The 12124-nt window shown below is 47.3% G+C and overlaps 2 protein-coding genes across 2 annotated transcripts; one reads left to right on the forward strand and one right to left on the reverse strand.

The window, feature by feature from the left end:
• The first annotated feature begins 1316 nt into the window (after positions 1 to 1316).
• On the forward strand, positions 1317 to 4571 carry LOC127782150 (tryptophan synthase beta chain 1). The gene is made up of 5 exons (XM_052309224.1): positions 1317 to 1730; positions 2375 to 2731; positions 2841 to 3283; positions 3365 to 3459; positions 4153 to 4571. Exons 1-5 carry the CDS (start codon positions 1365 to 1367, stop codon positions 4326 to 4328), a joined length of 1437 nt encoding a protein of 478 aa, XP_052165184.1. The 5' UTR covers positions 1317 to 1364; the 3' UTR covers positions 4329 to 4571.
• Positions 4572 to 5516: 945 nt separating this feature from the next.
• On the reverse strand, positions 5517 to 11002 carry LOC127782148 (homeobox-leucine zipper protein ROC7). The gene is made up of 5 exons (XM_052309223.1): positions 10465 to 11002; positions 8717 to 9142; positions 7137 to 8594; positions 6644 to 7045; positions 5517 to 6365 (listed from the first exon to the last, which is right to left on the reverse strand). The coding sequence occupies exons 1-4, from the start codon at positions 10576 to 10578 to the stop codon at positions 6686 to 6688; spliced, it is 2358 nt and encodes a 785-aa protein (XP_052165183.1). The 5' UTR covers positions 10579 to 11002; the 3' UTR covers positions 5517 to 6365; positions 6644 to 6685.
• Between the last annotated feature and the right edge of the window lie 1122 nt (positions 11003 to 12124).

Below are 12124 nucleotides of genomic sequence, written 5' to 3' on the forward strand. Positions count from 1 at the left end.
CACTCAACTGTGTCTTTGGACCACTAAAAATATATGTATAAAAGTTTTTCTACTCAATCTTGATAAGCCAAACAACACAATCTTTGTCGTGCCAAAATTACCTCATGATACCCGAAATTATGCAAAAATCCAATTACAAACCACACTGGAAAAAAAGCAGGGTACCAAGAACAATTTTTTATCCTACGGAAAAAAAAACCTCGTGTCGATGTTATATTGTTATTAAAACCAAGAAACATTATTTGTCTATCTAATATTTAATTCTGGAGAGAAAGATAAGGATGTGGATGGTATAAATATCTTTTCTACAATTTTTATTTTTTTTGAGCTTAGAGCAGGTACAATAGTAGACTACAAGCGAGCTATAAATATATTTTGAGAATATAAAAGATGTGAGAGCAGGCACAATAGCAGGCTATAAGCCAGCTATAACCACATATCGAGAAGAAAAGAGAAGAGAGAGAAGAAAGCGGGCTACAGATTTATAGCCAGTTGCAACACGGATTCCAATATGTTATGTGTGTATGAGAGGTGGGACCAGGTATTAATGATGTAGTATATTTTTATAGTTAACTATTGTATGAATGGGCTATAGATTGGCTATAGATGTTTTGGAGCCAGTAGTTGGCTATACTATTAAACTTGCTCTGAGAGAAGAGTAGCGGGCGACAGATTTGTAGCCAGCTACAATACAGACTCCAAGATGCATGCGTCTATGACATGTGGGACCAGATACTAATTGTGTGATATATGCATGTAGATAACTATTGTATGAATTAGCTATAAAATTGACTATAGTTTATTTAGAGCCGGTTGTTGACTATACTATTAAACTTGGTCTTACAACTAGCCGTATCACAACAAACCCATTGTCCATCTCTTTCCATCCACTAGTTTAAAATACTAAAAAAAAAACAACGTGACCAATATCCCGCCTACGTGGATCAACCCACCCTGACCCCCAATCCGGCCCATCCATCCCCCAATCAACGGCCACGATGCACCCACCGTCCCCACGGATGAACGGCCGAGAAACCTCCACGTGTCCACATCCAAACCCGACGCCCGCCACACGTGCCGAATGACCCGCCCCCACCCCCACCCCGATCCGGTGGGCCCGGTGCGACCCCCCCTGCACCCGGTCCACGAAACGCCCTCGCGGACCCGGCGCCTCGCCGTGAGTGGGCCGGCCCATGCACCGGGTCCATGGACCCCTCGGTGGACCCACTTACCCCCCGCGTGTGGAGAAATGAGAATTCCTACCGCGACCGGTTTATATACCCGCCTCGTGTACCCGCTTCTCCCCCACCCAACCTCGCCTCTTCTCCCCTATCCATTAATTACTCGCTTCGTGGTCGGAATCCATGGCCGCCGCCGCAGCCGCTGTCGGGAACCCTAACGCGGCTGCCGCCGCTGCGTCGGTCTCGGCGTCGAGGGTCGGTGCGGGGGCGCTGCGCGCGGGGGGTTTGAGGGTGGCGGCGGGGGGAAGTGTGGCGAGGAGGGGAGGGGCTGTGGTGGCGGCGGCAATGCGGCCGGCGAAGGCGGTGGCGTCGCCGGCGAAGGAGGCGGCCGGGGAGGTGAACGGGGCGGCGCCGGGGGGGTTCGCGAGGCCCGACGCGTTCGGGAGGTTCGGGAAGTTCGGGGGCAAGTACGTGCCCGAGACGCTGATGCACGCGCTCACCGAGCTCGAGGCCGCGTTCCACGCCCTCGCCGGCGACGAGGATTTCCAGGTAACCGCCCGCCGTGCTGGATCCCCCCTCCGATTTAGTGGATTTGGTGCTCGCTTATTCGATTCGCGAAGTATATTTCGTTTGGGTTTTATTTTCTTCAACCCCCTTGGAAAACTCCACCATTTCATTTCGTCGCCGAATTGGTTGAAACAGGTCCGTATATTTTGTTTTTTTTTTGCGGATTAATGGCGATTGCTTCGATTGTATCCTTATAGTTTGTTTCTTTTTTGTGTGTGGATTAACGCTAGTAATGCGTGATACTTTGTGTGTTCGAGATCTCTGGTTTGTGGTAGAGGGGAGAAGTCACATCAATTTGCAGAACCAATCGTCGTTTGAGACAGATTGATTTTTTGACGAAGATTCGGTTTTCGTCTGTGTCCCTTTCCGACAACTGCAGCCACATGACTTTTGAGCCCCTATTCTTCAGACAGCGGTTTCACTGTATTTGATCTGTAGTTGCATCACCTTACAGAGACCAAATGCATTTCGATAGTTTGTTTCATTTATCACTGCAATGCCTGCAACTTCATATGATTCCTGAATCATGCGAAATGTTTAGAAGTGGTAGTAGTCATTTTGATTGCTAGGGAGATTATGAAATGACAAGAGAGTTGTGTTTGACACCACCTTCCTGCTCTTTGCAGAAAGAACTTGATGGTATCCTCAAGGATTACGTCGGCCGTGAGACCCCGCTGTACTTTGCGGAGCGATTGACTGAGCACTACAAGCGCGCTGATGGCACAGGCCCCAAGATTTACCTCAAGAGGGAGGATCTTAACCACACTGGCGCCCACAAGATCAACAATGCTGTCGCGCAAGTCTTGCTTGCCAAGCGGCTTGGAAAGGAACGTATCATCGCTGAGACTGGCGCTGGCCAGCACGGTGTTGCCACTGCCACGGTGTGCGCGAGGTTTGGGCTGCAGTGCATCATCTACATGGGTGCTCAGGATATGGAGAGGCAGGCACTTAATGTTTTCAGGATGAAGCTTCTTGGAGCAGAGGTACGATGGAAACTTGTGCATCTTTGTGCTTGCAATCATGTACTCTTGTTTCGATATGAATGTACAATTGTTTCTCAACTTGATTTGGTGATCCCTTTTGCTGAAACAGGTGAGGGCAGTACATTCTGGGACAGCAACTTTGAAGGATGCCACCTCGGAGGCCATCCGCGACTGGGTCACCAACGTCGAGAACACTCACTACATTTTGGGATCAGTTGCTGGTCCGCACCCATACCCGATGATGGTGAGAGAGTTCCATAAGGTGATTGGCAAGGAGACCCGTAGACAGGCCATGGAGAAGTGGGGTGGCAAGCCTGATGTCTTGGTTGCTTGTGTTGGTGGTGGATCAAATGCCATGGGTCTCTTCCATGAGTTCGTTGATGATCAAGATATAAGAATGATTGGAGTGGAGGCTGCTGGCTATGGTGTAGACACTGACAAGCATGCTGCCACTTTGACAAAGGGAGAAGTGGGAGTTCTCCATGGATCATTGAGTTATGTGTTGCAGGATGATGATGGACAAGTTATTGAACCCCACTCCATTAGTGCTGGGTGAGTATTCTATTGTTGGCATTGACAGTAATTCATTTTTACAGCAGTTGGGCTAATCATCTATGCTGTTTTGAATGATAGGCTGGACTACCCTGGTGTTGGGCCTGAGCATAGCTTTTTGAAGGATATTGGACGTGCTGAATATGACAGTGTGACAGATCAGGAGGCACTGGATGGTATGTGTTTCAGTGTCACTATCTACCAGTTCTCTTCTCTGATATTTTCCTTCCACTTGATAAATGCCAATAGTATATCTGTTTGATGGTGGGGAACTGGGGACTGCTGATGAGTAAGAGTAGGCTAATAGAACCAACAAATGTTAAAAACTGTTATTCTAAATAGCATATATTGTGAATGTTCTGAACTTTCTTGATACAAGTTTAAGCAGGGCTAAGGCACCAATATTGTTGTTTGGCCCCTTTACCATCTTAGTGATATCAGAGCGACTATGGTTTGGTTGTCTGTAACTCTGTATCTGATTCACGTGTTAGACAAAAACTGATTTACACTGGAAATTGAGCTTTGCGGTCGAGTTAGTCGGGTATCCGAAAGTGACCCTGAATTATAGATAAGACCAGGCAAGTTCTTAACATGCTGACTCAGTCGTTTGCAAACCGTCAGTCTGCCACACACATATGTTAAACATTTAGTTGATGTTCTGATCTTGATTGTTGCGACTTGTTTTAACATAATCCCAAGTACTAAAATGCGTAAAGTTATGTTGGAAGTCTTTCACATCTTCACTGACATAATTATAAACATTTACTAGTTCATGTCCCAATCTTTGATTAATTTTGCAATATCTAACTCTTTAAGTGCTATGCTCAAAATCTAACTAATTCCTTTTCGAATGCTATCTTCACATGCAGCTTTCAAGCGCGTCTCTCGGCTGGAGGGCATCATCCCTGCTCTGGAGACATCCCATGCGCTCGCCTACCTGGAGAAGCTCTGCCCAACGCTGCCCGACGGCGTGAGGGTGGTGGTGAACTGCAGTGGAAGAGGAGACAAGGATGTCCACACAGCCAGCAAGTACCTTGATGTCTGAAAAAACTCTTAGAGGGGCTAAAAAATGATAGCTTTTCCATGAGCAGTTTTGAAAGGGCGCAATACAACAGCAGCAATTGATTAGAGCTTTGTTATTTGGATAAAAAAAGTACCAATAATGCTTGGAAGTTCGTATTAGCTACAAGAGTATCTTTGTTTGTTTGTCGTTGTATCTGAATGATGTTATTGGCGGAGTTGGTAAATATAACTAAATAAACACCAAGCTTTCTCCATTCTATCAGCATATATCTGCAGCTTTGCTCCATGGTATGCTGTGTTCTCTCTGAATCTTCAGTTGTCTTGTTACTTTGTGAAGAACATGATGAAAGGAACAAAGAGGAGCTGAATTGTGACATTTGTTCAGTGGTTGAGTCATTACGCTACCTTTGCTAGTAATTAATTAAAAGTTTTATCTTTCGCTAGTAAAAAATGTACTAAGGCGGCCTGGTTTAGTTCCTAACTTTTTCTTTAAACTTCCAACTTTTCCATCATATCCAAACTTTTCTACACCCACAAACTTTCAACTTTTTCGTCACATCGTTCCAATTTTAATCAAACTTCTAAATTTGGCGTGAAACCCTAACACTATCTAAAAAAAAAAAAGTACCAAATACTGCTGCTGCTGCATTGCTTGGACAACATCTTTCCTTGTACAGGAGTGAGAGATGTCGACAGGGGACAGCAGCCTGCTCTGACTAAACCAACAAATTTGTTGGGTGTTAGGGCCATCATTTAAGTTGAGATGGCTTAACTGTCTTTAAAGCTAAGCTGCCGCCGCCATGGTTGTTGATTCTCCTGATCTGTTTTGTTTGGAACACATGACTTTTGTACACATGATTTCCTAGGTTTTGACAGTATCCGATGATCTGAATAAAATAAAAGAGACGTATCCTTTTCTTGCAAAACTAACCAATAGGTAATGTATGGGTTTTTGAGATGCACATGGTTTCCTATGCTTTGACAGCATCATCTGAACCAAAAAGGAGAAAATGTCCTTTTCTTGCAAGACTAACCATGGGTGATGTGTCATGTGTAGGTTTTTGAGATGTAGCTTTGGGAGAATATATACTAGGAAAACATCATTTCATATCTGACTTTGTGCAAGAAGCAACATCAAAATATCGCATCATACATATCACGCACAAAAACAACATTGAACATCTGCAGATATACACCAAAACAAAATGCATCAACTCAGTCAGACTTTAGATATGGATGCAAAAAGTTGTCCAAATAATCAAACTGTCCATGAGAATCACAAAGAGAGGATACAAGACAGACTTCTGCAAATCTCCAAATGCATGCAAAGTTTAAGCCCAATCTAATAGACAAGGAGCAAATTAAGCACAAACATGATACAGACTCTTTTTGCAAACTGAATTTAAAGGTACTACTATGCAGTACACATATGCATGCATTAGTCCAGCTGATGATGAAATTAACAAATCTTGCATCAGAAGAGGAGTTCTAGAGAGAGAGTGGCAACCCGGAGAGAGAAAGAGGAGTCAATACCCGAACCAACCAACCAACCTTGCAAAGTGTTGCTTGCTTCCGAACTAACTAACTCTGATGAACTGTTGATGAGCCATGTAATGCAGGTGACAGATCATTAATAACTTGACTGAAACTAACCTAACTGAAATCAAATAAGAGGGGGCGTATGCATGGATTGGATGCAATGTGTTTGTCTGAACTCTGAAGCAAATTTAATTTTGGATGATGAGTAGGAATTTGTTGAGAGCAACACAACTCAGAGCCTATGACATATCACTGTATAAATATATGTAGTGTATATATATCAGCCATGATCACAGGACCTAAGTTGTGTTGCTGCTGTGTTGGATAATTAAGGTTTTTACTCATGATTAATTTTTCTGGGGGTTTTTTGGTGGTGGTGATAGTGATTAAAAAAAATGATAAATGAACTAGCTAACTGAAGCAGCAACAACACTTTTGCAAGGACAGTAGTCTGCGGTGCGTTCTTGACTCCCCACATTGCTAAACCTCCGAATTCGCTCTTGATCCCTCCCTTGATCCCCTGCACAAAATTCGATCAAATTTAAACCATCATAAATGCGAATTATGAAATTAAGTCAGAGAAAACCATTTCAAGGAATTGATCACTTAGTAATTTTGCTGGAATTTTGTAGGAATAGTTAAAGCAGAGTTCAATCTTGCTGAAATAAGAAAAGGGGTATTTGCAGATGAAAAAACACTGAATAGGGCTCAAAATTTGACTGAATTTGAACAATTTTTACTAAATTGAGAGAATTTTAGAAATTTCGTTCTGTAATAATCAGGGGATCTCTCGCTCACCATTGCACATGATGGACAGATAGATGGGCACGGCGGGCGCGGTCACCGTGGGCATGGCGGCGCGACGCCGTTGTCGCCGGTGATGGCGGCCTTGATGCGTTCGACGGTGCAGGCGATGAGGCTGTTGACGGTGGCGACGGAGCCGAGCGACAGCTTGGCGGTCGGCACGGAGTCGACCAGTATCTGGAACGCCACCGTCAGCAGCGACCCGCCGCCGCCGTCCGGCCCGTCGGGGAGGATGGCGAACCCCGACGGCAGCAGCGCCACGTAGTCCGGGTCGCCGCCGTTGAGCACCACGTTCATCGCCACCACGTCCACCGGCGCGTATATCACGTACGACCCCGTCGCGTCCGTGCAGCACTCCTGCAGTATCAGCATGTTGCTCTGGTTCGAGTTCGCATTCTGCACCAAATTATTTTATTCTTCTCTTCATCAGCAATGGCGATCGATCGATTCATCATCCATTTTATAGGAAGAAGAAGAGCTATCTTACGTTGACGCGGAGGAGGGAGACGGCGTTGCCGTGGTCGCGGCCATTGGCGATGTGAGCCATTTCTTGGACGACGCCGCCATTGGAGAGGATGTCCCACTCGCTGCGGGTGGAGTCGTCGCGGAGGAAGTCGAAGACGCGGGAAGGCGGGACGGGGAGCCAGAAGGAGGTGGCGGCGTTGAGGATGATGCCGGGAGGGCGGCCGGGGTCGTCGACGCTCTTGCGCGTCATGACGCGGACGTCCTCGGCGCCGCTGCCGGAGAGCGTCGTCCACTGGTGCGTCGTCGAAGCCGTCACGCCGCCGCAGAAGCTCGCCACCATCCGCTCCGCCAGCTTCAGCATGCTCCGCCTCCCCTCCGACGTCGTGATCACGCCGGCGTCGCCCGAGGACGCCACGTTGCTCGCCATGGCGCTCGCCAGGCGCTCGCACTGCCGCTCCAGCGTCGCCACCCACCGGCGAGCGCCGAACGCCATGCCGGAGTTCACCACCGGCTTGTACAGGTTGTGCACCATCTGGTCGTCGGCCTCCACGTGCTCCACCCACGTCACCTTGGAGTAGCCGTTCGGCATCTCCTGGATGAGGCAGCCGGAGGGGCGGCGCCGGTGGCCGCGCGCCGCCGCCGGCTGGCATCCGCCCCCGGCGCCGGCGCGGAGCCCGTCGAGGGAGACGTCGACGACGGCCCACGTGCCGTCGGGGTGCTGCTTGCAGTAGCGCAGGAACTGGGTCTCCCTCGTCGGCACCAGCGGCGACGGCATCTGGAACTCGGCGGACATGAGCTGCAGCGCGCCGTTGTGGTTGCCGGCGACGCCCGTCGAGAGCACCTCCAGCGTCGCCGCGCGCGACACGATGCTCGAGAAGAGCGCCGTCCACTGCCCGACGTCCATGAGCATCTCCACGAGGCTGACGTGGTTCATGATCACCACCGCCGTCTCCCTCGACGCCTCCGACCGGAGCTCCGGCGACTTGGGCCCTAGCCCGCGCGGGAACGTGCGCGCGTACTCCTCCTCGCCGAGCGCCTCGCCGCCGAGCGCCGGCGCCCAGAGCGGCTCGCCGAGCTGCGCCATCCTGATGAGCTCCTCCATGGCGGCCACGGCGAGCTCGATGACGAGCGGCTTGTCGAAGTCGGCGCCGAACACGTCGGCGCCAGCGCCGGGAATGCCCATGTGATCGAGCGGCGACCTGTTCGACGGCGGCAGCGGCGGGTACGCGGCCGAGACGGCCGCGGCGGGCTTGCCGACGTACTTGGCGGCGATGGCGGAGATCCTGTCAATCTCGTCGCGGAGGCGCGCGTTCTCGAGGCGGAGGTGGTGCTCGTCGAAGGACATCTCGCCGATGGCTGCCGGGCCGCCGCAGTTGGGGCAGGACGCGTTGGCAAGCGCCTCCTTGTACCTCATGTTCTCTGCCCGCAGCTTCTCGTTCTCCGCGCGCAGCGCATTGTTCTCGTGCCTCTCATGCTGCGTCTGCAACATATAAACCCGTGCAACCACACATACCATTAACATTTATAAACACAACATTATGAACCGATGCACGTTCATATGACGTGTAAGATATACGATGGATGCACGGATTAGTATATTACCTTCATCTGGGTGCGCTTGTTCTGGAACCAGAACTTGACCTGGAGGGGCTCGAGGCCGAGCTCGCGGCTGAGCTCCTTGCGCTGCTTGTCATCAGGGTGGGGGCACTCCTTGAAGAAGGCCTCGAGCTCCTGGATCTGGTGCTGGGTGTGGCGGTGGTAGCGCTTCTTGCGGGGGCGCTGGTTGGGGTCCTGATCATCACCGGAGCCGCCTCCGCCACCGCCACCGCCGCTCTCCAGGTTGTCGCTGCCACCGGACTTGCTCATCTCCAGCTCGTCGCGAGGGGCACGGCCGTCGCTCTCGCTCGTCGTCGTCGCCTGTGGGGGAAGCTGATGCTGATGCTGCTGGTGCTGATCAAGCAGATGGTGTCCATTGTGGTGCTGCTGCAGCAGTGATGGCAGCTGATGGTGGTGTCCATCCAACAAGCTCTGCATTTGTAGTTTAACATTCATGAGCTGTGCAACAGTCAAGGATAATATTGCAGAAAGAGTAGCAAAGAATTGTTCATATATAGCTAGAGTTCTAGAAAATATGCACTGTGTGCAGTTTCATGATATGATCGAGCATATATATCTGTAATTCAGCTTAAGTAAGACTAGGTGTGAATATAATTTGGATTACATTATATATGTATTATCTTGGAGATGCAGACAAGTGATTTTGATCTATATCTAGTTGTGGAGTTATGTGACATTGGTTACTTCTTGCTGTTCTAATTAATTAACTTGTACTAAAAATTCTGATAGGTAAAGTTTATTTTCTAAAGATTAATTAAAAAGAAACTAACTAGGGATACACACATCTCTCCTGCGCTTGCACACATCAAAATAAACAAGCTGATGCAAGGGAGAGTCATAATTCTGGATATATTATCTAGGGAAAATTGCTTAATAATTTCACTGTTTACCTTCTGAAGTAAAATAAAACCGGGGAAGTTTGAAATTGAGCATTTGAAATGAGATAGGACCAAGAGAAATTAACAACAGTGGTACTAGTGCTGAGTCTGACTAGGAAACAGTGTGCAAAAATCCGGTTCATCCAGGGGTAGCAAAGCAATAAATGTTTTGCAAAATAGGATTGAGAGAAAAGGAGCACCTAAATTAGGGAGGAACACAGCTTGAGAAATAAAAGATGGCACAAGTTAATGCTATGCACAAGAGAGTAGGGTGCATATGTACTACTGAAGCTGTTTAATTTTGCACATCATCACTACTCCTTTACAAGTGCAGCAAGTGCAGAGAGACACACAAAGCCAATATTAATATGCATGCTCCATGTATACATTTTTCTCATCAGGTATGTAGCTCAAGTAGCTCATGTATATGAATGGATCCCCCTTTTGGTATTTATTAATCCCTACTTAAATGCATTCGCTTTCTGAAAACTAAACACTCTCTCTGGCCTAACTCCATATATGTAAATGGTATGTACAATTGAATACATTCATCATAGGAAGTGAGTTAATTAGTGATAGATGACAGTGTGACAGCCTGCCTGACAGGCACACACCAAATAACAAGAGGTACTTAGCACTTACTGGTGGAGAACACAAAGTGCAGGAAATCAGCACAGCAAAGGCAGTAATTAATTTCTAGGATTTACCACATATATGCAAAGGATTAATTCAGAAGGATCATCACAAATTAACAAGAAAGCAAAGCATTATAAGAGCTAAGTACCAAACAAATCAAATCAAACGGATTTGAACACAAATAATCCTTCACCAACACATCTGACACTACTACTATACCTGGCCGAGGGAGAGCGCCGAGGAAGAAGAAGCGTAGGCGACGCCGCCGCCGCCGCCGCCGCCGTTGGGCCGGCCGATCATCGCCGGCGACATGTTCCGGCCAGGGATCATCATCCTCTCCCTCTCCCTCAGAGCATACACAAATATATGCACACACCAGTACTAGAGAGAGAGAAAGATATAGCTATCTAGCTAGACCAACAACCCTAAATAGCTAGAGATCCACCATGGACGAAGCAACACTCGCAGAGCTCAGATCTACCAACAAATCAACAATCGATATACAAACACACACCCCATTCGAAACATATATATAGCTAGCGCTGCAGTTGTACGGTCTATCTATATCTGGCGGCACAGCCGATCACGCAGTAGCCAAGAACGCAGAAACACACACACAAACGCAGAATCTCTCTCTGCTGCTGCTCTTGCTACTGTGAAAGAGAGAGATCAGAGTGGAGTGATGTGAGGAGGGAGGAAGCGTGCGGCGGCGGCGGCGGGAGGAGGAAGAAGAAGGGGAGGAGGTGAGGAGGGTGGAGGGTGCGGGGTATTGAAGAGGGGGGGGGGGGGGGGGGGGGAGTAATTGCGGGGGAGAGTAGCGGAGAGGGTGCAATGGGCATTCATTGCGGGCGTAGCGTGGAGTTATTGCATGACACGCACTGCCCCTTCTCTTGCATCTCTCTCTCTCTCTCTACTCTCTCTCTCTTCTCCTGTAGAGTAGTATAGTACCACTCGCAGCTAGCAGTGGTAGAGAGAGATTGGTATACGATGTAGACTACGTGTCTAGTAGGTGTGTATGTACATACGCGTAGATGTATACGGCAGTTCGTACGTCATGCATGGCCTGGCGCGCGCTTGGGAAAATTGGTTCATTGGTGTCGTAACACGTATATCTACCGATATAGTAGTATACTGGTTATAGTCGTTAGATCCTAGTGTAATAATATATATGGATAAGCGGTTTTATCGTACGTTTTGCTGAAAGTCATCGGTGACGTCTGACACCGGCCATCTTACACTACACGGACACTAGCTTAGTATTTATCATACACCATGCAAAGTTTTTTATCTCTTTTTTGTTTCTTCTTTAGTTTGTTTGGATTCACTGCAGAAGAAGATTAAGTATGGACACGTAAAACAAGAAGGTCATTAAGTTTTAATAATTTTAAACTTAAAATGGATTTGTTTTATATTTTAAAGCAACTTCTATATATAAAGTTTTTTGTTTTTTAAGTTAAAAAATGTACAGTTTAGCAGTTAAAAAAATGAAGTAAAAATTTAGATTTTACTACAAGGAGTTGATTAAATTTTAGATTTTCGTGGCATGTTTTTCAAACTACTAAACGGTGTATTTCGTGCGAAAATTTTTTATATGAAAGTCGTTCTAAAATATCAAATTAATTCATTTTCTAAGTTTGTAGTAATTAAAAGTCAATTAATCACACGTTATTATCACCTCATTTTGCGTGAAATACTTAATCTTCATCTTCATTTTCAGGAGATTCAAACACCACCTTTGTATCTTAATAAAAAAAGTTTGGAGCATTTTTATGGAATTGGATAACTTTTTAAGTTACGTGCATGCGGTTTAGATCAGAATGAAGAGTCGCCAATTAGGACACTTCCAATACAAGTTTCGTTCTACTATTAAATTAGGTGC

Source organism: Oryza glaberrima, chromosome 8 (assembly GCF_000147395.1).
Source record: "Oryza glaberrima chromosome 8, OglaRS2, whole genome shotgun sequence".
NCBI lineage: Eukaryota > Viridiplantae > Streptophyta > Magnoliopsida > Poales > Poaceae > Oryza > Oryza glaberrima.